Source organism: Hyperolius riggenbachi, chromosome 3, assembly GCF_040937935.1.
Source record: "Hyperolius riggenbachi isolate aHypRig1 chromosome 3, aHypRig1.pri, whole genome shotgun sequence".
Classification (NCBI taxonomy): Eukaryota; Metazoa; Chordata; class Amphibia; order Anura; family Hyperoliidae; genus Hyperolius; species Hyperolius riggenbachi.
In genome coordinates this window covers 9,681,243-9,703,898 of record NC_090648.1, presented here as the reverse complement: position 1 = coordinate 9,703,898, position 22,656 = coordinate 9,681,243, and the positions used below count along the sequence as shown (strand labels likewise).

Genomic DNA, 22,656 nt, shown 5'->3' with positions numbered 1-22,656 from the left:
TGCAATAGTACTATCAGAATACAGTGACATAATAATGCACTGGAGGGGCTCTGTGCCTGCAGTGTAATGAGGTAACAGCAGTAGTGTGCACACAGCTCTGGGTGTCAGTGGGCTGTGGGGTGTCACACAGAGAGATACAATAGTACTATCAGAGTACAGTGACATAATAATACACTGGAGTGGTTCTGTGCCTGCAGTGTAATGAGGTAACAGCAGTAGTGTGCACACAGCTCTGGGTGTCAGTGGGCTGTGGAGTGTCACACAGAGAGATGCAATAGTACTATCAGAGTACAGTGACATAATAATACACTGGAGTGGTTCTGTGCCTGCAGTGTAATGAGGTAACAGCAGTAGTGTGCACACAGCTCTGGGTGTCAGTGGGCTGTGGGGTGTCACACATAGAGATGCAATAGTACCATCAGAATACAGTGACATAATAATACACTGGAGTGGTTCTGTGCCTGCAGTGTAATGAGGTAACAGCAGTAGTGTGCACACAGCTCTGGGTGTCAGTGGGCTGTGGGGTGTCTCACACAGAGAGATACAATAGTACTATCAGAATACAGTGACATAATAATGCACAGGAGTGGTTCTGTGCCTGCAGTGTAATGAGGTAACAGCAGTAGTGTGCACACAGCTCTGGGTGTCAGTGGGCTGTGGAGTGTCACACAGAGAGATACAATAGTACTATCAGAATACAGTGACATAATAATACACTGGAGTGGTTCTGTGCCTGCAGTGTAATGAGGTAACAGCAGTAGTGTGCACACAGCTCTGGGTGTCAGTGGGCTGTGGGGTGTCTCACACAGAGAGATACAATAGTACTATCAGAATACAGTGACATAATAATACACTGGAGTGGTTCTGTGCCTGCAGTGTAATGAGGTAACAGCAGTAGTGTGCACACAGCTCTGGGTGTCAGTGGGCTGTGGGGTGTCACACAGAGAGATACAATAGTACTATCAGAATACAGTGACATAATAATACACTGGAGTGATTCTGTGCCTGCAGTGTAATGAGGTAACAGCAGTAGTGTGCACACAGCTCTGGGTGTCAGTGGGCTGTGGGGTGTCACACAGAGAGATACAATAGTACTATCAGAATACAGTGACATAATAATACACTGGAGGGGTTCTGTGCCTGCAGTGTAATGAGGTAACAGCAGTAGTGTGCACACAGCTCTGGGTATCAGTGGGCTGTGGAGTGTCACACAGAGAGATACAATAGTACTATCAGAATACAGTGATATAATAATACACTGGAGTGGTTCTGTGCCTGCAGTGTAATGAGGTAACAGCAGTAGTGTGCACACAGCTCTGGGTGTCAGTGGGCTGTGGAGTGTCACACAGAGAGATACAATAGTACTATCAGAATACAGTGATATAATAATACACTGGAGTGGTTCTGTGCCTGCAGTGTAATGAGGTAACAGCAGTAGTGTGCACACAGCTCTGGGTGTCAGTGGGCTGTGGGGTGTCACACACAGAGAGATACAATAGCACTATCAGAATACAGTGACATAATAATGCACTGGAGTGATTCTGTGCCTGCAGTGTAATGAGGTAACAGCAGTAGTGTGCACACAGCTCTGGGTGTCAGTGGGCTGTGGGGTGTCACACACAGAGAGATACAATAGTACTATCAGAATACAGTGACATAATAATGCACTGGAGTGGTTCTGTGCCTGCAGTGTAATGAGGTAACAGCAGTAGTGTGCACACAGCTCTGGGTGTCAGTGGGCTGTGGAGTGTCACACAGAGAGATACAATAGTACTATCAGAATACAGTGACATAATAATACACTGGAGGGGTTCTGTGCCTGCAGTGTAATGAGGTAACAGCAGTAGTGTGCACACAGCTCTGGGTGTCAGTGGGCTGTGGAGTGTCACACACAGAGAGATACAATAGTACTATCAGAATACAGTGACATCATAATGCACTGGAGTGGTTCTGTGCCTGCAGTGTAATGAGGTAACAGCAGTAGTGTGCACACAGCTCTGGGTGTCAGTGGGCTGTGGAGTGTCACACAGAGAGATACAATAGTACTATCAGAATACAGTGACATAATAATACACTGGAGTGGTTCTGTGCCTGCAGTGTAATGAGGTAACAGCAGTAGTGTGCACACAGCTCTGGGTGTCAGTGGGCTGTGGGGTGTCTCACAGAGAGATACAATAGTACTATCAGAATACAGAGACATAATAATGCACTGGAGTGGTTCTGTGCCTGCAGTGTAATGAGGTAACAGCAGTAGTGTGCACACAGCTCTGGGTATCAGTGGGCTGTGGAGTGTCACACAGAGAGATGCATGCAATAGTACTATCAGAATACAGTGACATAATAATACACAGGAGTGGTTCTGTGCCTGCAGTGTAATGAGGTAACAGCAGTAGTGTGCACACAGCTCTGGGTATCAGTGGGCTGTGGAGTGTCACACAGAGAGATACAATAGTACTATCAGAATACAGTGATATAATAATACACTGGAGTGGTTCTGTGCCTGCAGTGTAATGAGGTAACAGCAGTAGTGTGCACACAGCTCTGGGTATCAGTGGGCTGTGGGGTGTCACACAGAGAGATACAATAGTACTATCAGAGTACAGTGACATAATAATACACTGGAGGGGCTCTGTGCCTGCAGTGTAATGAGGTAACAGCAGTAGTGTGCAGCTCTGGGTGTCAGTGGGCTGTGGAGTCTCACACAGAGAAATGCAATAGTACTATCAGAATACAGTGACATAATAATGCACTGGAGGGGTTCTGTGCCTGCAGTGTAATGAGGTAACAGCAGTAGTGTGCACAGCTCTGGGTGTCATTGGGCTGTGGAGTGTCTCACACAGAGAGATACAATAGTACTATCAGAATACAGTGACATAATAATGCACTGGAGTGGTTCTGTGCCTGCAACTTAATGAGGCAACAGTAGTATTGTGCACACAGCTCTGGGTGTCAGTGGGCTGTGGACTGTCACACACAAAAAAAAACACAGGAGACCGATGAGCTAGCCCTCAAAAGCGCTGTTTGAGGTGCTTTCACAGCAAGTGAGGAACAAGAACACAGACCTAGCTAATGCTTTCCCTACCTATCTGCAGCAAGTCTGACCCTGCTCTAACTAACAGCCAGCAGAGAATGAATCCAATATGGCTACCGCTACTGCTTTTTGATAGGGTGGTGGGGGTCCAGGAGGGGGTGCTAGCTGATTGGCTGCCATGTGTCTGCTGATTGTGAGGTAAGGGGACAAAGTTTAGCTAAATGATGATGTATAGGGGGCAAATCAAACACGCTAAATGTTGGCTGTTCGCAGAATACTGCTTGTCGGGGAACAGTTAGGGCTATCTCTAGTCAGAGGTGCAAGAGGGGGATGGGCACAGTCTGTTGATGATTGCCACTATTCAAATCCTCTATAGAAGGGATTATTACCAGTACAGGATACTGTGGTTGAGAGAGGGCCCCTCTAGCCCAAAGGCCCGGGTGTGTTCGCAATTTCTGCGTTCCCTATTGCTATGCCACTGAGTACAACCAATACATGGCAACCCTTCCTAGTAATGTACACAACCCAGCATGATAAGGTGGTAAGTGTGAGGTTACCTTTCAGAACTGTTATTTAGATTATGTACCTAGTAAGATGTGTGGTGGCAGATATCTGGCTGTGTGTGGGGATACGGTTTGTTCACAAGAAAGCTGAGAGGAGGGACATGGATAGTACACATGGACCAACCTGCAGCCTGATTATCATCTGACTAGTCTGTTGGACGATAATCAGGCATGAGTACGCATGCAAAACAACTTGATGAGCAACTGATAACAGGCGGTTTGCCAGATCCAACTGTCGGATCTATATTGGTCTGATATCATGCAGTTAGTGCGCAATTGGTGCATGTACAAGTTGTTTGAAGGACTTGTACTTGTTTTGAATGTGTAGTCCGTCAGTCCTCTTGCGTGCACAGTATGTGAATTGAGTTGGTTGCTTAGCTGTCTAGGCGTCATGTGGTTTGTCAGGCTGTGTGGTTTGTCATGTGGTCATGTGGTTGTGTGCATGTTGGACGTGTGTATGAGCCTTTACATAATGCAATTATCACTTATGTTGTTTTCTCTCTCTCTCTCTCCAGATAAGGTCACTGCTGATGAAATGAAACAATTGCAGAGCAGTGGTGAGTGTCTCTAAACAATCCTTCTAATGTCCTCTTATCAGCCCATAATCCCGCAGGCCAGGCCAACTCAAAGAAGATGGCTGCAACCAGAGGCGTATCTAGAGGGGTGCCGGCATGACTTGTGCCATGGACGCCATTCCTACCCTTGTGCTGCACCGCCATGCCTGCCCACTGTGCTGTGCCGCCATGCCTGCCTTCATGCCTCCCTGTGATTCAGACCGTCTTAGTGTTAGCAAAGAGGACAGAGAGGGAATAAGAAGAAGAGCCATTTCCCCCCCAAAAAAACTCAAAACCTGCCCCCCCAAAAAATACAGGCCACCATAACACGTGTATGGAGCGAGAAAATATGCTGTTTTTAGAGGGGAAGGGGACTCTGACTGAAGAGGGGTGGGGGACGCAATTTCAGTGTTTGACATAGGCGTTATATTACCCAGTGGGCTGCAACCCACCAAATGTATTGTGAATAAAAGCTTGCTTTTTATTTTACATCCATTTTACATCTATGTCACCCTTCAGGAGATGAACAAATCATAATATTTTGTGTAGTGTTCCTGTTGGGATTATGCTGCACAACACACTTCAGGACTTCAGGTAATGGAGAGGTGCAGGAGGAGGTCACATGGATGCTTTCCATGCCACACATCACATGACTTCAATGTTTCCACCTTCCAACCCAGAAGAAGGAAGCAATGGAGTCTTGTGAAGTGTGGCGCGGGCCACAACCATAAGGCCTCCCTTGTCCCTCTCCAGGCGTACCTATGAAATAGCCGTCTTCTGACATCACCAAAGTTACTCACTGTGCGTCGCTGTAGCTGTAATCCCTGTTACGGCCTATGGTGGAGCCGGCTGCGCCCAAATCTCACACTCCACTACCTGAAGTTCTGAATTGCAGGGTAAACTGAGTTTTTGAAGAAGGAAATCTGGATTCAAACAGCAACACTAATCTTCTTCTTTAGACTTTCAAACATTTTAATTGCCCTTGAGCACCTCTTGCATCCCCCCCCTCCCCCCCTGCTATTTTTAGCAGGTTTTAGTCATCCCATCACCTACACAGGTCCCTCCATGTGTCTCTGTGGAAGCATGAGGGACCTACCTTAGGATGCGATCGTCCATATTGTCCACAGAGTAGGGGGATGCCCCCCCCCCTTAACCACAGGTTATTTCCCCAGAGCAATTTTCATATTACACGTTCCTCTCATTCATTCCCCAAACTTAATCGCCACTTAGCACACTAAAATGTTCTGCTTATAATGTTTTTTGTGCTGCAAACTAGGCTTTCTTTGAGTGGTACTTTTTTGTCTAAGAATTATGTTATTTCCTATGCATTTTAAAGGGAATAAGAAAAACAAATGAAAAAAAAAGTAATTATTTCTAAGTTTCAGCTAATACGATTTGAAAATAAAAAGGTGCTACTGTAGATTAAACCCACACATTTTATATGCTTATTTGTCCTGGTTATTAAAATAACAGTAATATACCCTCATAACATACATATTAAAAAGCTGAGTCTCTAAGGTAACTATTTATGCATTGCTCTAAAATCCTGCCACTTCATTTTTTATTTTTATTTTATTTTTTAACAAGTGCTTTATTTTAGTAACAGGGGTGCTTTAGAACAGGTTAATACTCATAGGGGATTTATTTTTTCATGTATTTGTACTTTTTGGCTAATAGATGCCCCCACACTTTCTGCTGTGTACTGTTTACAGTATACAGGAAGTGAGAATGTGTGTGTTTTTACTTTCATTTTATGAATGATCACAGCCCATCTTGCTGATGCTGGTGATTATTCATTAACAGGCAATTTGAGGCTTTGGGAACACATGTTACCCTTCAGTGATCACTGCTCGGTGGGATGGCAATGGTTGCACATGCGCGCAGTGGCAAAAACTGCAAAACGCCGAACTACGTATATATACACCCCTGATCCTGAAGTGAACATTTCAGGGGCATATACTGTATGTGTGTGTAAAATAATACCAAAAGATTACTAAACCTGACCAAGTCCTACAAGGCTTGGCCCTAACCTTCCAATTACAATTTTATAAAGCTATCCTCCGCCACGCCATCCCACCAATCCCAGCACTCCCTGAGCATGCCTGGTGCTGTACGCTGCCCTGGTGATGGAAGGGGCAGAGTCTTCTTCTGGTGGTCCTAGTCCTATAATGATGTCCTTCAGAGTTTGTTTAGTCTTCCTGACAAGTGGTAAAGCCGAGTAACACTGATCTCCTGACACTCTGCTGTTCTGTGGGATTACATATCTGTTATCACTCTACTCTGAACAACAACACAAGATGAAAAGAGAAAAATGTGTGGGTTGTCCTGGACTCACAGGATTCACTGGAAAACAGAGATATAAACCCTAGTGGAGACTGTGTGCATTACAGGACAACCAGGAGAAGCATAAACCAATAGAAACTGCTGTGTCGTGAATAGCAGGAGATGATAAATGTGGGCACTGAGGTCATTGGAGAAGTTTTGGGCCCTACCAAAGGGATCAATACAAATTATGGCTATGAGGGAAAATTTGGGCCCCTGAGGCACCCCATGAAATATCAGATACTGGGCCCTCATAGCTTTATTTTGTATGGACGCCTTGCACTCGAGACAATTTTTACTTTTTTGTGGCAAAGGCAGTGCCCAACGGGTTTGCGCGTTAGGGGTGGGGGGTGGATGGACAGTGAAGGTTAAGGGTCTGTGGGGTTAAACATTAGAGGTAAAGGGGGTTGGTTTGAGTTAGACATCGGTAAGGAATTGGTTAGGGACAGGCATTGGCATGGGGGGTTGGGTAGGGTTAAGCATCAGTATGGGGTGATTATGGTTAGGCAGCGGCGGGGGGGGGTAGAGGCGGTTAGGGTTAGGCATCGTTAGAATGCTGGTTAGGGTCAGGCATTGGCAGGGGGACTGGTTAGGGATAGGCATTGTTAGATGGCTGGTTAGGGTTAGGTATTGGCGGGGGGGCGGTTAGGGTTAGGCAATGTTAGATGGCTGGATAGGGTCAGGCATTGGCAGGGGGACCAGTTAGGGATAGGCATTGTTAGATGGCTGGTTAGGTTTGGGCATTGGCGGGGGGGCAGATAGGGTTAGGCATTGTTAGATGGCTGGTTATGGTCAGGCATTGGATGGGGGGTTAGGTTTAGGCATTGTTAGATGGCTGGTTACGCATAGGCTTTGGCGGGGGGGGGGGGGGCGGTTGTGCTTAGGCATTGTTAGATGGCTGGTTAGGGTTAGGCATTGGCGGGGGGTGGGCTGGTTAGAGTTAGGCATCGTTAGATGTATGGTTAGGATGAGGCATTGGTGGGGGGCCAGTTATGATTAGGCATTGTTAGGTGACTGGTTACGGATAGGCTTTGGCGGGGGGGGGGGGCAGTTAGGGTTCGGCATTGTTAGATGGCTGGTTAGGGTTAGGCATTGGCGGGGGGGGGCTGCTTAGGGTTAGGCATCGTTAGATGGGCGGTTATGATCAGGCATTGGCGGGGGGCCGGTTATGATTAGGCATTGTTAGATGACTTGTTACCGATAGGCTTTGGGGGGGGGGGGGGGGGGCGGTTAGGGTTAAGCATTGTTAGATGGCTGGTTAGGGTTAGGCATCGGCAGGGGTGGGCAGTTAGGGTTAGGCATTGTTAGATGGCTGGTTAGGGTTAAATATAGGGGGGAAGTCAGTTAGAGTTAGGATTGGTAGAGGGGGACTCTGTCTGAGAATTATCCTCTATAATAAACCCCCTGTGTCCCTGCGTCACACTGTCCCTGTGTAGCTGGGTCCGTGCTTTTTGCTACTGCGCTTGTGCACAGCATGGACCCAGCCTCACACAGACAGGAGGATGGGGCCAGGGAGCTGGGCGGGCGTGTGAGCGGGTGGCCGGGTGTGCGGCAGGTGCGCACGGGACGGGAGCACGCACACGCGCAGTAACATGCGGCTAAGAGAAAAAGACCCTAGAGCCAATTTTAAACGGGCTTGGATCTGCTAGTAGTAAAATATGAGTAAAAGTCACAGATATTTTACTATAGAAATTAGCCTTCACAGTAGTAGAATATCAGTAATCTTAGCAATATTGTACTTGTGGCTCTCTGGCAGCGACATTTCCCTGACGCCCACTGTGTTTTATCCTTCAATGTCATTTTGTTTGCCTTGCAGTCACTGCACTCACCTCAGAACTGGCCAAACTCAAACAGGATGCAGAAGGTAACTTTATAACTTTTATACATAAAGAAGTATCAATATTGTAACATTCGGATTCTGCAGAACTGTAATTTCCACATTTCGTATCATACTTATTGCCTTTTAAGCAATTCCAGTTGTCTGGCTATCCTGCTGATCCTCTGCCTCCTATACTTTTCGCCATAGCCCCTGAACAAGCATGCAGCAGATCAGGTGTTTCTGACATTATTGTTAGTTCTGACAGGAGTTGCTGCATGCTTGTTTCTGGTGGGATTCAGACACTACTGCAGCCAAACAGACCAGCAGGGCTGCCAGGCAACTGGTATCATTTAAAATGAAATCAATATGGCAGCCTCCATATACTTCTCAGTTCAGGTTGCCTTTAAACATCTCCTTACACGCCACATGGTTCATATTCTTCAATGTGTTCACATGGACTTCTTGCCTGGAGAGACAAAAGGCTAGAAATGACCCTGATACTACTATCTATCTATCTATCTATCTATCTATCTATCTATCTATCTATCTATCTATCTATCTATCTATCTATCTATCTATCTATCTCTGGCACCTGAACCTCCCAGACGCCCATTTTGCATGTATGTGAATAGCATGCTAAGGAAAAGATGCATACTGTACACATTGCGACAAGAGGAATACAGGAGAAGCTGTGCAGGAAGGAAGGAGGGATCAGGAGCTGATACCCTCTAATGTTTGTATTGTAGCATATATAGAAATATTAGGAAAGTCTCCTGTGGATTGAGTTATATGAAGGAGAATTCCCTGATGTTGTTTTCCTTCCAGTGAGGAGCAGCACAGAGGAGCTGTCACAGCTCAGGAATAATGGTAAGTGTGTGAGACGACTCTCCTACTATCTGTTACTTCCAATATTTGTACTTATTACCACCTGCATTCATAATCAGTGAGGACTTTGTAAGGTGAGTCAGCTCTTTTATTTTGCATTTATGTAAGGAAACGTCTTGCTGTGAGTTCTGTATGTAAAACAACAGCACAGACTATGATTTCTTATGTCCTCTGGTGTTGTCTGACCTCAGTGAACCTGTCCTATTGTGTACACTGGCCTGAGCTTTCCTCGCAGGGAAGAGGGTGCTGCATCTGGCTGCAGGGAACTAAGCAGGGCATAAACCCATCCTCTGTCTGAGGATGGGTTGCTTTCATTGGCTACTTTAGCTACACTAGTCGGTTGACTTTTCCTACAGTTTATTTTAAGATACATGTTTTTGTTTTTGTTTTTAGTTTGTTTTGTTTGTTTTTTTCCTTTCAATGTCATTTTGTGTTGTTTTGCCTTGCAGTCACTGCACTCACCTCAGAACTAGCCAAACTCAAACAGGATGCAGAAAGTAAGTTAATTACCTCTAAATATACAAAGTATCTGTGATATATGAAACTGGAGTATTTATCACATGCTGTCACTTACTTTATATACCTTCTTTTGAATTTGCCTTGAAATTCTCCTACAAATAACCTTTTCAGCCCCTGAAGATCTGCGTTGCCATGGGATAAACAAACATGAATATTCAGCAGGTGCTCCTCCCCCTCCAGCTGCATTATTCCTGGAGACAGTTATATTCTGCAGCACATTGCAGAGGACAAGTGTGTGGATTTGCAATGAGAATATTCACACTAAAACTGTAACCAGTGCAGGACAGTGGAGTGATTCCCATTGAATGCAGATTTGCCATTGCGGTGCGATGCGTAAAGAAATATGGATTGCATGCGGCAGATTTAGACCCTTCGGCATTGGTAGAGGGAGGGCTCTGTGTGTGATAAGGGTTACGTTTAGTGGTAGTAAAATAAAGGTAATACTTACAGATATTTTACTATAGGAATTAGCTCTGCATGATAGTAGAATGTCAGTAATTATACCCATATTCTACTCAGGACCAATATTCTACTCAGGGCCTTTTTAGGCAAAGGCATTCCTGGCCATTTCCTGGAGTGCCATCGGACCTGAGGGGGGTGCCATGCCCCTGTATCAAGTCCCACCCCCAGACTAACCTTGCCCCATGGGGGACAGAGGCACAGGGGGGACAGAGGCACAGGGGGGACAGAGGCACAGGGGGGACAGAGGCACAGGGGGGGCAGAGGCACAGGGGGACCAGAGGCACAGGGGGGACAGAGGCACAGGGGATACAGAGGCACAGGGGGGACAGAGGCACAGGGGGGACAGAGGCACAGAGGGGACAGAGGCACAGGGGGGACAGAGGCACAGGGGGACAGAGGCACAGGGGGACAGAGGCACAGGGGGGAAAGAGGCACAGGGGGGACAGAGGCACAGGGGGGACAGAGGCACAGGGGGACAGGCACAGGGGGACAGAGGCACAGGGGGGAAAGAGGCACAGGGGGGACAGAGGCACAGGGGGGACAGAGGCACAGGGGGGACAGAGGCACCCATATTGCATGTAAGCGAATATCATGCCAAGGAAAAGCTGCATACACATTGCAGCGGGAGGAATACAGGAGAAGCTGTGCAGGACAGGGAAGGGCTCAGGAGCTGATACCCTCTAATGTCTGTATTGTAGCATATATAGAATTATTAGGAAAGTCTCATGTGGATTGAGTTATATGAAGGAGAATTCCCTGACATTGTTTTCCTTCCAGTGAGGAGCAGCACAGAGGAGCTGTCACAGCTCAGGAATAATGGTAAGTGTATGAGACGACTCTCCTACTATCTGTTACTGCCAGTGTTTGTACTTATATTACCACCTGTAGGGTTTGGCTTCACATCCCTGTAGGGTATCCTGTGCAGTAATTATAGCCGGGCACTGCTCCTCACCGCAGGCTGAATTTATTATCAGTGAGGACTTTATAAGGAGGGTCAGCTCTTTTATTTTGCCTTTATGTAAGAAAACGTCTTGCTGTGAGAACTGCATGTAAAACAACAGCACAGACTATGATTTATGATTTCTTATGTCCTCTGGTGTTTTCTGACCTCATTGAATCTGTCCCATTGTGAGTTGCGTTGATCCGGCTCATCACACTGAACCAAATCAGTTCAGTGGATGAGACAGGAACTACAGCTGAACACAGTGTTCAGCTGCAGTTCCTGTCTCATCCACTGAACTGATTTGGTTCAGTGTGATGAGTTGGATCACTCAACTCACAGGAAAGAACAGGCTCAAATGAACTGGACATCACTACTTTCCTGGCTCTTGGAACAAGGAAGAGGGGGAGGAGGGGGGGAGTGAGGTGAGGGGGGGGGGGTTGAGGGGGGGGGGAGATGTCCGCCCTTCCCCGCTGTGCCCACCGATCCCTCTTTTCTGCACTGCTCCCCTCCACACATGCTAGGGTGGATGGCGTCCACCCTCTGAAAAAAGCAGGTGGACGTCGTCCACTCGCGTTCACGCAGGACTCGACCCCTGCTTTTAGCCATAGCCCCTGAACAAGCATGCAGTAGATCAGGTGTGTCTGACATTATTGTCAGATCTGACAAGATTAGCTGCATGCTTGTTTCTGATGTGCAGGGCTGCCAGGCAACTGGTATTGCCTAACAGGAAGTAAATATGGCAGCCCCCATATACTTCTCACTCCAGATTCCCTTTAAACATCCACCTTGGTTCATATTCTTTAACCACTTAAGGACCAGGGGATGTTTGGCTGATCTGTGCTGCGTGGGCTCTCCAGCCCACAGCACAGATCAGGATTGAGGCAGGGCGATCAGACTTACCTCCTTTTTTCCCCACTAAGGGGACGTCCTGCTGGGGGGGTCTGATCGCCGCCGCTCCGTGTGGCCGAACGGGGGGGAGGGGGGGCTCCTTAAAGCCCTCCTCCGCAGCGCTATTTCTCCCTCCCTCTCCTTCCCTCCCTCCCCTTCGCTCCATGGGCGGCACAGGATGGCGATCCGTCCTGTACCGCCTCTGATAGGCTTCAGCCTATCAGATGCCAGCGATCCCCAGCCAATCAGAGGCCGGGGATCACTGATCTCTTTTACGCACCGTATGATGTAAACACAGGGGATTTCTTCCCCGCGTGTTTACATTTTGCCTGCGAGCCACAATCGGAGGCTCGCAGGCTGTTCACGGAGTTACCCTCCGGGAACTGACATGGAACGGCCGCTCGTTCCATGGAAACACCACTGCGACCTGCCGACGCCTATCGGCGTTAGGCGGTCATTAAAGCGGAATATAACCCTGCATTTCAACTTTGCTCTAAAATATTATTTACAGCATATTATATGCAAAAAACATTTTTTTTTACTAGACCAGCATTGGAAGGGTTAAACACAGACGTTTCAAGTTCCGTGGAGAGATATGCAGAAGTTCAGATTGTTACATTCTATGTATCTATTGATAAACAGTTACACACTCTTTGGCTGTCCTCCAGCTCTTCTCAGTCAGAGACAGTGAGTCACATTAAACACTTAGATACATTTCTGTAAACAAAATGTATCTCTTTTCAGCTTCGGATGCGTCTGCAGAAATCTAAAGGAACTTTAAAGCCCTGTGTAACCCTTCCAATGCTGGTCTAGTAAAAAAAAAATGCTGGTTGCATATAATATACTGTAAATAATGTTTTAGAGCAAAGTTGAAATGCAGGGTTATATTCCGCTTTAAGTGGTTAATGTTTTTTTTTTTTTTTTTTTTTTTTTTTGGGGGGGGGGGGGAGGGGGTTTGACTCAAGACTTCTGGAGTGACAAAAAGGCTAGAAACGACCCTGATTCCTGATCAACTATCTATCTATCTATCTACAGTATCTATCTATCTATCTATCTATCTATCTCTGGCATCCAAATTTCCCAGACACCCAATTTGCATGTATGTGAATAGCATTGTAAGGAAAAGATGCATACACATTGCATGCTGCAGCGGGAGGAATACAGGAGAAGCTGTGCAGGACGAGGGGTGGGCTCAGGAGCTGATATCCTCTAATGTCTGTATTATTTCTTTCACAATAAATTGTTATTGAGTTTTAAAACAGTTTAACAATTTAACAAATAGACAATTATTCAGTGCAGGAATGAATCTGCATCAACAGAGTAGGAAATGCGCATATATTAAGATGGCATATGTATGTTTTACACTTTGCAGTAACATGTAGGGTCGTAGATATCAATGCAATAAATATTCTTAATAACAATCTTAGGTAGTGAGAGTATGTTGTAGTATGAATTACCTACTCATTAGTGACAAAAGTAAGAAAGTTACAGTTGAAATAAAGTAATGTAATGTCTGCATTGTAACATATATAGAATTATTAGGAAAGTCTCCTGTGGATTGAGTTATATGAAGGAGAATTCCCTGATATTGTTTTCCTTCCAGTGAGGAGCAGCACAGAGGAGCTGTCACAGCTCAGGAATAATGGTAAGTGTATGAGACGACTCTCCTACTATCTGTTACTGCCAGTAGTGGGCTGAAATTTCGCATATGCAAAATTTTGTATCGAAATTTGCACTTACGCACCATAATCATAATGTGAAATTTCAGGGAAAATTGTAATTAATTTTGTATGTAATAGTAATATTTCATAATTTTGCGAAATTTTTTGTGTAAAACCAAAATTGCAACAAGTGTTAAGGAGTATAGAGGGTACAGGTCAAAAAAATATTTTTTTAAGAAAAGACCATGTCGTTTTTGAGAAAAGCAATTTTAAACAAGCAAATAAAAATGGTTTTTAAACTGTCATTTTTTTGTTTAAAAAACATTTTTTCTTTGCATTTGAAAAATCTACGACTACGTGGTCTTTTTAGAAAAATCTTTTTTTTACTTTTTTACTTTTACTTATACTCCTTAACACTTGTAACAATTTTGGTGTCACTACCACCAAAGTCGGCACATAAAGTAATAAAATAAATATTTACAAAAAAAAACAAAAAAAAAAACATTAGGGGTGCGATCAGACCCCACCAACAGAGAGCTCTGTTGGTGGGGAGAAAATAGGGAGGGGAAATCAGTTGTGTGCTGACTTGTAGTGCCCTGCAGCAAGGCCTTAAAGCTGCAGAGGCCTATTTACAGGAAAATGGCCTGGTCTTTAGGGGGTTTAACACTGCAGTCCTCAAGTGATTAAGAAGGCAAATCACACCAAGCTTTGCTTTTTTTAGTAGGATGGCTTTTCGGTCCCTTTTATCCCCTTATACATTCCGAGTGGTTTGGGTCACCCTGAGCTGCTTGGTTACTCTGTTGTCTTGGCACTGTACATACCCGTCTATCTCATCATGTTACATGTCATCTCGGGTATCCTTTAACCACTTTCATGATCTGCTGTGGTGTATCTATCTCAGACAGGACTCCAGTTCCTGCCCAGCCACGTAGAGAATCGTCAATGGCGGCAGATGGCCTCTGCTAGCTCCTGCGCTCATTCTTGTGTGGGTACTCGCCGCCGCCTGTTAGAGGGGAATTGAACGAATGGGAACGCAGTTCCCATTCATTAATCTAAGCCCCTCTGTCAATGAACGCCTGCAGCATTGAGACGCCTGCATCATTGTATCTTCCACAGTAACACGTTATCGCATTACTTCCTGTTTGGTGCACTAATGGTATGCAACAGCACGACAGAAAGTAATGTGCGAGGACATCTTGTGGCCAAATAGTAAAATTACACCTACGTACCTTTTTTTTTAATTAAAAAGACCTACCCTTAATTTAAAATTAACAAGTTAATTTCCACACTCTCTCATTTTATTCCAAATTAATAATTTGTATTACAAAATACAAAAATTACAATAAAAAAATACATAAATAGTTACTTTTGGGACTGATTTTTTTTTTAATATCTATGTCAAAGGGGTATATTACTGTTATTTGTGAAGATATGGGCTTGTAAATAGTGATGGATGCAAAACTGAAAAAAAATGTAGCTTTATTTCCAAATAAAAAATTGTCGCCATACATAGTGCTAGTGAAATATTTTAACCACTTAAAGAACAAGCGATACCCATGCTAATCTAGAAATAAAAACCACATATATAAGTAGATAAATACTACCTCTACTTACATAATGTAACATCCGCTGAAGCTGCGGCTGCGGGCACGCAGGGTGCCTCCGCAGCCGCCTCGCTTTCCTGCTCGGAGAGTTTGTCTGCTCCTCTGGCCTCTAGTACGCCGAGGACGGGATTGTCATTTGCCCATAGGGTGGCTGTATCGCGCGGGCGCGCGCGTAAACAGGACCTTTATGCTGGGAGGAGGCGCGTCAGCTGACCTGCTGGTCGGCTGACGTCAGAGGAGACTCACGGCGCTCCGGATTGGCTGATCGGAGGGGGCGCGGTCTCCTCTGCTTCAAAAGCCTTCGCTGTTCACTCGCAACCTGTCTGCTGTTGCGAATACTTCTGTGTTAGCACTCAGACCTTAGACAGTATCCGGTGTGCTTTGATCTGGGAGGAAAACAGGGATTTCACACAAGACTAGGATTATTGTATTATTGTTATGTTTGATATTCTGTGTATGACTCTGGCTTATCTCTGACCTTGCTCTTGCTTATCGATTCTGTACCTCTGCCTATCTGACTCTGTTGCTGAACTCTGCCTGAAATATCACTACTCTCTTGCCTGCCGATGTTGTACCTGTTCCTGCCTATCTGTTGCCGATCCTAGCCTTTCTGACCACTCTTCTCACCAGTGAGCCCTTGTCACTGGTGAGGTGCTCACTGATAGTACCCACCAGCTCCTCTGGTGAGGTCTAGTCAAACTATTCAGTTACTGTTGCACCAAGCACAATACACTTGTTATTCTGCTAGCTATACTTGCATTATTGGTGATTCTGCAGATCACCACATAATCAGGTATAGCGTCTGTATTATCGGTGATACTGCAGATCACACATAATCAGACGTCTGAGTTGCTACACCAATCGTTACACATAACAGGTGTATTGTGCTATCCACGTAATGATTCCTGTGAATTTTACAAAGGAAAAGCAGAAAATCCTTTTCTAGGCAGTGGCCATTTTGCCAAGCTAATGCTGACATCATATCCTCCCTGACTCTTGTTTCCCCCCTCCCTTCTCTTGCTCATTGTGTATTCATTAGCTGCCCTCCTCCCAGAGTCTTTTTTTTTTTTGATTTACACATCCAATCACTGAGTCACCTCAGCCTTGCTTGTAAACACAAGTGATCAGCTAGGCAGGGAAATAAATGGAAGAGGAGGAATACATTCTAGATAAAAAAGAACTCCCAGCATTCAAAAGAACTCCCAGCATTCAAAAGAACTCCCAGCATTCAAAAGAACTCCCAGCATTCAACTTTTTGGCACTGTTTGGCACTAGGGCCAATGCTCCTATAGTATGTAATAACTCCAAACCATAACAGCAGAAAAAAGTTTTGAATGCAGAATTAGCATCTTTATCACTTAATACACTCAGACCAGTTGCTGTTGAAATTTGATTTTTATGGTGACAATACCGCTTTAAGGACTGCGTTGTTAAAAATCCCAAGTGACCAGGCCATTATTTTAATAATTAGGCCACTGCAGCTTTAAGTCCTCGCTGCAGGGCCATACAACCTAGCACACAAGTGATCACCCTCCCCTTTTCTGCCCACCAACAGAGCTTTTTGTTGGTAGGCTCTGATCACTCCCAGGATGTTTATATATATATATATATATATATATATATATTTATTCTATTTTTTTATAAATAAACCTATTTTATTATTTATTTTTCTAATGCTCCCTCCCCCCATTAGCCTATGACAGCGGATCGCTCCTGTGTGTACAGCGATGCCATAGATCGCAGCGATGTACTATGTAAATAATATCGTAAGAGAACAGAGGCGCCAGCAGGATAAAAGGTAATACAAATTTTAAAATTTGCTGGGAGGCAGTGGTGGACTTACCTCCGGAAAGCAGACTCAAAATACTGTCTGAATTAAACAAATACATTTATTATTGGTACCCCAAAAGATGCAATGCGTTTCGCAGGCACAGCCCGCTTCATCAGGCAATAAGACGGGACAAACTGTGGACAAAGACAAAAGACGTTGCTGTAGCGAGCCACGTAAAATTAACTAAGTATGTAGTATCATGCAAATTGTATGCAACATTTTCACTACATAAACACTGGATATAAGGCTGCACAATTGAAACAAGGTTGACAGACCCTAGTGTCATAAAATCCACAAAAAAGTCAGTGCATCTTGTAGCCTAAGGAATAATTCAATTTAGTGTAGGAGGCAAGAAAGTGCAGAGTGCTAACTATGTAATGCAAAATATTGCTAATAAGGTGCTGTAGTGTAACAGCACAACATGTATGACCGCAGATACAATTAATTGTAAAGTGCAGCAGTATAGGGCAAATATAAGTAAAAATGCATTGCATAAAGGTATGTAGTATAATGCAAATTGTATGCAACATTTTCACAATATAAACACTGGATGCAAGGTTGCACAATTAGAACAAGGACTACAGACCCTAGCATCATAAAATCCACAAAAAAAGTCATTGCATCTTGTTGCCTAAGGACAAATTCAATTTTGTATAGGAGGCAAGAAAGTGCAGGGTGCTAACTATGTAGTGCAAAATATTGCTAATAATAAGGTGCAGTAGTGTAGCAGCACAAACTGAGTGACCGCACAAAAATAATCATAAAGTGCAGCAATATAGGGCAGATATAAGTAAAAATGCATTGCATAAAAGTATGTAGTATCATGTAAACTGTATGCAACATTTTCACAATATAAACACTGGATATGAGGTTGCACAATTGAGATAAGGTTGGCAGACCCTAGCCGTATAAAATCCACAAAAAAGTCAGTGAGTCCTGTAGAAAAATTCAATTTTATGCAGGAGGCAAGAAAGTGCAGAGTGCTAACTATGTACTGCAAAATATTGCTAATAAAGTGCTGAAGTGTGGCAGCACAAACTGAGTGACCGCAGAAAAAGTAAATGTAGTGTGCAGCAGTATACGGCACAGATTAATAAAAATACATTGCATAGAAGTCAATTGCATAAAAGTTGTAATAGTGCGGCAGGGTATAGTGAATATAAGCAAGGGATCGTGAAATATATTTTAGGATAAAATGGTAAAATAGAAATAGTAGTAGTCTTACCAGTAGCTCATCAGTAGCACGAATAGCGCCTCTGTGATGAAGTGAGGACACTTCATGCTTTATATATGATGCCTGGGATGTGTCTGCCAATGGAAGGAAGCAAAGGGTGTAGGGTGGGCGGGGCAGAGATATGTGGAGGGGGACAGGCAGCCAATCGGCTGCTGCCAAATGTAATGTGGCCATTTGTATTGAAAACTACTATAGTAGTGTGTTGCTGCCATCATGTGGTTATTAAACGGTATGGCACCTAGTGAATTAAATAGGGAAAAAAAAAAAAAAAAAAACACACAACACCCATACCACAATTTTAGCATCTTGCATAGATTTTAGTTCAAATGCCCACTTCTGTATTTGTACGAATTTTAGTCGGAGGATGCAATATATAGTAAAAACATAAAAATAAGATAAAAATAAACATACACAATATACACACAATATTTATATAATCATCATTAAATAAATATAATCATTAAAAGGTATGATAAAAGAGTTTTGATAAAAGAGAGCGGCAGAAATGAATAAAACGCTGCTAGAAATGATGAATTTAGTGAATTTTTTCGAGTTGTTCGTTTAGTCCCTCAGGGACGAGGGTTTTCAGAATTTGTATCCAATACATTTCAGTTTTTCTGAGACGATCAAGGGCATCCGGCAAGTGAGCACGTACTGAGTCAATAAATGTAATATGAAAAAAATCAGGATCATTGTCGTGATGGGTGGAAAAGTGACGTGAGACGCTGTGAAGGGGAAATTTGTTAATGATGTTTCTTTTGTGCTGGCCAATCCTGCTGCGTGCCATTTGGGTGGTCCGCCCCACGTACTGGAGCCGGCAGGGGCATGAAATGAGGTAAATGACATACTTGGATTCACATGAGAGGTGTCTATTGATCGGATATTGGATATGGGTAATGTAAGAAGTAAAGGAGGTGTCTGGCTGGATGAATTTGCAGGCTGTACAACGAGGTTTGTTGCATGGATAACAACCTGGAGCCTGTTGGGGTGGGGTATTATGAGTGGGGTGTGGCGCAGAGAGTCGACTGGGGGCCAGAATGTTTTTGAGATTTGGCGCTCTTCTATAGGTGATAGCTGGTTTGTGGGGTAGTAAAGGTCGGAGGAATGGATCTTGCATAAGGATGTCCCACCTGTTCTTAATGATGTTTCATATTTGCACGTGTTGGGCATTGTAACGTGTAATAAATCTAGTTGGACCTTCTGTGTTGGAGGGGGTGGACAGATTGGTGGCGGACTTCGGTATTTTGGCTTTGTATTGGGCATCCTTGATTAATTTTTTGGGGTATTTGCGAGCTGTGAACTTTTGGGTGAGTATATTGGACTGAATTTCATATTGTTGTGGATCTGTACAGTTTATGTAAATTCTTCTGTATTGGCTATAAGGTGTATTGGTGATTCAGGGATGGTGATGAAAGCTGTCAAAGTGAATGTAATTGTTCGCATCAACCGGCTTGAAGTAAGTTTTGGTTTTGATGTGGTTCATGTCAATATAGAGTGTCAGGTCTAGGAATTCTATGGATGATGTGTGGTGGTGGTGTGTGAACTGGAGACCGGCTGAGTTGGAGTTTCACTTTCAATGATAAAATATACCATCAGACCAGCGGCACAGCGATGGGGAGCTTCTTTGCCCCATCCTATGCCAATCTCACCATGGGCTATCTAGAACATCTCAATTTGACCACCAACAATCCATATTCACATAACATTATTTTTTATAAACGATACATTGATGACCTCATCTTTATTTGGAGGGGGGACACCACACTCATCCCTCACTTTGTCAGTTACCTTAACTCCAACACAGCCGGTCTCCAGTTCACACACCACCACCACACATCATCCATAGAATTCCTAGACCTGACACTCTATATTGACATGAACCACATCAAAACCAAAACTTACTTCAAGCCGGTTGATGCGAACAATTACATTCACTTTGACAGCTTCCATCACCATCCCTGGATCACCAATACACCTTATAGCCAATACAGAAGAATTTACAGAAACTGTACAGATCCACAACAATATGAAATTCAGTCCAATATACTCACCCAAAAGTTCACAGCTCGCAAATACCCCAAAAAATTAATCAAGGATGCCAAATACAAAGCCAAAATACCGAAGTCCGCCACCAATCTGTCCACCCCCTCCAACACAGAAGGTCCAACTAGATTTATTACACGTTACAATGCCCAACACGTGCAAATACGAAACATCATTAAGAACAGGTGGGACATCCTTATGCAAGATCCATTCCTCCGACCTTTACTACCCCACAAACCAGCTATCACCTATAGAAGAGCGCCAAATCTCAAAAACATTCTGGCCCCCAGTCGACTCTCTGCGCCACACCCCACTCATAATACCCCACCCCAACAGGCTCCAGGTTGTTATCCATGCAACAAACCTCGTTGTACAGCCTGCAAATTCATCCAGCCAGACACCTCCTTTACTTCTTACATTACCCATATCCAATATCCGATCAATAGACACCTCTCATGTGAATCCAAGTATGTCATTTACCTCATTTCATGCCCCTGCCGGCTCCAGTACGTGGGGCGGACCACCCAAATGGCACGCAGCAGGATTGGCCAGCACAAAAGAAACATCATTAACAAATTTCCCCTTCACAGCGTCTCACGTCATTTTTCCACCCATCACGACAATGATCCTGATTTTTTTCATATTACATTTATTGACTCAGTACGTGCTCACTTGCCGGATGCCCTTGATCGTCTCAGAAAAACTGAAATGTATTGGATACAAATTCTGAAAACCTAAACGAACAAGTCGAAAAAATTCACTAAATTCACTATCATATCTAGCAGCGTTTTATTCATTTCTGCCGCTCTCTTTTATCAAAACTCTTTTATCATACCTTTTAATGATTATATTTATTTAATGATGATTATATAAATATTGTGTGTATATTGTGTATGTTTATTTTTATCTTATTTTTATGTTTTTACTATATATTGCATCCTCCGACTAAAATTCGTACAAATACAGAAGTGGGCATTTGAACTAAAATCTATGCAAGATGCTAAAATTGTGGTATGGGTGTTGTGTGTGTTTTTTTTTTTTTTTTTCCCTATTTAATTCACTAGGTGCCATACCGTTTAATAACCACATGATGGCAGCAACACACTACTATAGTAGTTTTCAATACAAATGGCCACATTACATTTGGCAGCAGCCGATTGGCTGCCTGTCCCCCTCCACATATCTCTGCCCCGCCCACCCTACACCCTTTGCTTCCTTCCATTGGCAGACACATCCCAGGCATCATATATAAAGCATGAAGTGTCCTCACTTCATCACAGAGGCGCTATTCGTGCTACTGATGAGCTACTGGTAAGACTACTACTATTTCTATTTTACCATTTTATCCTAAAATATATTTCACGATCCCTTGCTTATATTCACTATACCCTGCCGCACTATTACAACTTTTATGCAATTGACTTCTATGCATTGTATTTTTATTAATCTGTGCCGTATACTGCTGCACACTACATTTACTTTTTCTGCGGTCACTCAGTTTGTGCTGCCACACTTCAGCACTTTATTAGCAATATTTTGCAGTACATAGTTAGCACTCTGCACTTTCTTGCCTCCTGCATAAAATTGAATTTTTCTACAGGACTCACTGACTTTTTTGTGGATTTTATACGGCTAGGGTCTGCCAACCTTATCTCAATTGTGCAACCTCATATCCAGTGTTTATATTGTGAAAATGTTGCATACAGTTTACATGATACTACATACTTTTATGCAATGCATTTTTACTTATATCTGCCCTATATTGCTGCACTTTATGATTATTTTTGTGCGGTCACTCAGTTTGTGCTGCTACACTACTGCACCTTATTATTAGCAATATTTTGCACTACATAGTTAGCACCCTGCACTTTCTTGCCTCCTATACAAAATTGAATTTGTCCTTAGGCAACAAGATGCAATGACTTTTTTGTGGATTTTATGATGCTAGGGTCTGTAGTCCTTGTTCTAATTGTGCAACCTTGCATCCAGTGTTTATATTGTGAAAATGTTGCATACAATTTGCATTATACTACATACTTTTATGCAATGCATTTTTACTTATATTTGCCCTATACTGCTGCACTTTACAATTAATTGTATCTGCGGTCATACATGTTGTGCTGTTACACTACAGCACCTTATTAGCAATATTTTGCACTACATAGTTAGCACTCTGCACTTTCTTGCCTCCTACACTAAATTGAATTATTCCTTAGGCTACAAGATGCACTGACTTTTTTGTGGATTTTATAACGCTAGGGTCTGTCAACCTTGTTTTAATTGTGCAACCTTATATC

General features: G+C 43.7%; 1 protein-coding gene across 11 annotated transcripts in view; it reads left to right on the top strand.

Annotated features, from left to right (window-relative positions):
- LOC137560850 (fibrinogen C domain-containing protein 1-like) overlaps positions 1 to 22,656 on the top strand; it is a 153,214-nt gene that overhangs the window by 30,887 nt on the left and 99,671 nt on the right. For 7 of the 11 annotated variants that reach the window (XM_068271995.1, XM_068272002.1, XM_068272001.1 and 4 more), the window contains 6 exons: positions 4,110 to 4,151; positions 8,287 to 8,334; positions 9,115 to 9,156; positions 9,624 to 9,671; positions 10,933 to 10,974; positions 13,590 to 13,631. In XM_068271995.1, coding sequence (XP_068128096.1) covers positions 4,110 to 4,151; positions 8,287 to 8,334; positions 9,115 to 9,156; positions 9,624 to 9,671; positions 10,933 to 10,974; positions 13,590 to 13,631 — 264 coding nt within the window. Of the gene's footprint in view, positions 1 to 4,109; positions 4,152 to 8,286; positions 8,335 to 9,114; positions 9,157 to 9,623; positions 9,672 to 9,983; positions 10,018 to 10,932; positions 10,975 to 13,589; positions 13,632 to 22,656 lie in introns of those variants that run through there. The other 4 variants (XM_068271999.1, XM_068271997.1, XM_068271996.1 and 1 more) reach the window with 3 other exon arrangements.